Source organism: Anopheles darlingi, chromosome 2 (genome assembly GCF_943734745.1).
Source record: "Anopheles darlingi chromosome 2, idAnoDarlMG_H_01, whole genome shotgun sequence".
Lineage (NCBI taxonomy): Eukaryota > Metazoa > Arthropoda > Insecta > Diptera > Culicidae > Anopheles > Anopheles darlingi.
Window position 1 is genome coordinate 53802750 of NC_064874.1, and position 2801 is coordinate 53805550.

General features: G+C 40.6%; 1 protein-coding gene across 1 annotated transcript; it reads right to left on the reverse strand.

Moving 5' to 3' along the window:
- Positions 1-472: 472 nt before the first annotated feature.
- On the reverse strand, positions 473-2386 carry LOC125952018 (uncharacterized). Its single transcript, XM_049681225.1, has one exon. The coding sequence runs from the start codon at positions 2286-2288 to the stop codon at positions 744-746; it is 1545 nt and encodes a 514-aa protein (XP_049537182.1). The 5' UTR covers positions 2289-2386; the 3' UTR covers positions 473-743.
- Between the last annotated feature and the right edge of the window lie 415 nt (positions 2387-2801).

Genomic DNA, 2801 nt, shown 5'->3' on the forward strand with positions numbered 1-2801 from the left:
TCCATCAAATAGTTATTAAGGGTGTCAACATAATTTTCGCCCGCCATAATACCATCATTTTCTTTAAATTGTCCACAAGAGCCATGGAAAATCCACCCCGCAACTTCATACTACCACCTCCGTGCTTGATTATGACCGGTACATTACGTTCTTGCAAACCATGATTTATTTTCCGCCAATCTCTTTCGTGATAGTTTATATTAAATGTTTCCATTTATGATTCGTCAGACTATAGAACATTGCTCTAGCCTTCTTTTAACTTGGTTACACATTTCCGGGAGAAATTCAAACGTTTAACCATTTTTTGGCTTATAAACGGAAGATTTTTAGCATACACACTCTTGTACTTATGTAGAGCTATTCTAATGTGGCATAGTTTGCTCCAAAATAGACAGCGACAGGGTTTTCATAATGGAACAGATAGTTAATTCTAACGATTTCCTAATCTCCGGAATGGTTTTTATCAAGTTAACGAGCCGACCCGGCGGAGTAGGTTTTAAAAAATATTTATTACAATTCTTTATTCGTCTACTGCTCCGAATCGACTGACTTGATCAATCGCTCCACGGACGCGCAACGCCCTAACAATCCGCGATGTCATCCGATACATCCGCTCGCCCTGCATTATGCTGACGATGGGTCAACCTGCATTCCGCTGACGATGGCTCGGCTTGCATTCCGCTGTCTGCTGACGGGGTGTCGTTGCGTTGCGTTAACTCTTCCCCTCTTAGATAGCTTTGTCCTCAAAGCTGACGAAGTGGTGTCGGCGTATCCAGATAGGTTTCAAGTTCCTTTCTTCTTTTGTCCGATGTCTCTGGAGGCGTTTCTGTTGACGTCGATGTTTTGGCTGCTTCGGTCATTTTCACGGATATGCGGTTGCATCTGAGAAAGAGTGTACAGAGTGCGATGCCGCATGCAAGAATGGCTGCTGACCCTAAAGAGCTGAACACGTTTAATTTGAAACTCAGGGAGTTATTCTGTAGCGTCAATGTTTTTAAGGTTTTTCGATGTTCGATGGCTAAGCTCTGCAGATGTTCCAGTTCTGGTTTATCTAATATTTGCTCGACGTTAACTAGCAATCCAGTTAGTGGGGAGTAATGATTCGTAGATTGTATGCTATCGTAATTTTCAAATTCTTCCCCATCGATTACTAATTTACAGTCGTGGTACTGGATCAGAAATGACCCCTTCAGTATTTGTGTGTTATTATTGCAGGAGGCTGATAGTTCGACCAAACTATCGCTGATAAGTAATATGTCTCTACTGGTTTGTTTGATTTTTCTGGAGGAGTAAACATGCTCGAATGTACAGCTCGCATGTTTTCCCTGCACGAGTTTTGAGATACATTCGTTTGCCGCTTCAAGCTGGGCACTTTCGCATATAAAGTTGTTATTTCCTTCCAGGCATGGTCTGTTTGACTGTAAGACGTGTGTTTCATTTCTCAGTATGTTATGATTCGTTATCGAAATCCGGGTTTTGTTTCTTGTGACGGATTCGATGTATAGATAGTCGAATGGTTTTGCGGATTGTTTTGGTACGATAGTCATGTATGTAACATGTGTTCTGTTCATAGCTACTTTCACGTTCGCTTCCGATAGCATTTCTTCGAAGGAACTCACAGTGATAGCGTGTTGCTGTAGAAACATCGTCATGGCCTCATAGTCTCTCATTGACAATAGCTTGCTACTGGGTATGCCATGCTTGGCTAGGATAATAGCTTCCTGCAGATTCTCCACTAAACTTTGTAAGGCGTTGATGTTTGATATTAATATTGTTGTATATAGAGGGTCTGGCTTGTTGATACTTAATATGGTTTTTGTCATATTAGTTAATATTGCTAGTTTTTCATTCATTTTTTCGTTAATGAAGACTTGTCTATTGTTTTCTTTTATCAAGGAGTTCATAGAGGAATTAATCGTTTTCAAATCTTCGGCGTCTGGTGTTCCAGCAATCCATTTCCAGACAGTTCCTATGGTATCCCATCGTTTCTGTCTGCTATAGGAAGGCATAATCTTTCGGAAGGTGTCTTGTAGTGCAGCGCATCTATGTACTATGACTCCTAAGGCCGGACAAGGGGGTGTGTTCTTCCTACATTCCAACTGATATCTTGTGACCTGTTCATTGACGCCGTTTATAGCCCTGCCAATTCCTGCAAGTTCGATGGGATGTAATATGCGCACATGTCCCATTGTAATCTTTGCTTTGCCGAGCGATACTACGACGAGCGGGTTGGAGTGTAGGTCGTGAATATTGACCGTACCGATGACGCACCTGACCGCTAGCAACATACTGGAATGACGTTGTTTGACGGTGTTAATTGTTTGTCAGTGGGTTTTTTCTTAAATTAGTCTTATGTATTTTCCTATTGTTAGAATCGATAACATGCGTGTCATGATCTTCTTTGATTTTTATTATTTCGAATCTGCTCTTTCTTTTACTCTTGGAATTCGTCCTTTCATATGCGTATGCGCCTACGTCATATGTTTCGTAGCTTTGTGGTGTAATTTTGCTATCTTTTGCCTTATATAAATCTATTATCTTGTTATTATTTTTCTCCTTGTTTTCCGATATTTCTGCGAAAGTCGCATTAGGGCTTGTTTCACCTATGTATATGTTTTTAGGTGTGTTCTTAATGAATGAATGCATCGTGTTATTGTAACGATGTGCCGCCTCTCTTACTAGATTTATTACACCTATCTCTGGGTTTAATGCCTTATGACACCTGGCTATTTCTCTGAGAGTTGAATGGCATCTTTCTATTTGGCCATTCGTTTCTGAATGATTTACAGGCGTCTTAAATA

Excerpts from the sequence above, each read along its gene's own strand:
- LOC125952018 (XM_049681225.1), bottom strand. The coding sequence starts at position 2,288 with ATGTTGCTAGCGGTCAGGTGCGTCATCGGTACGGTCAATATTCACGAC.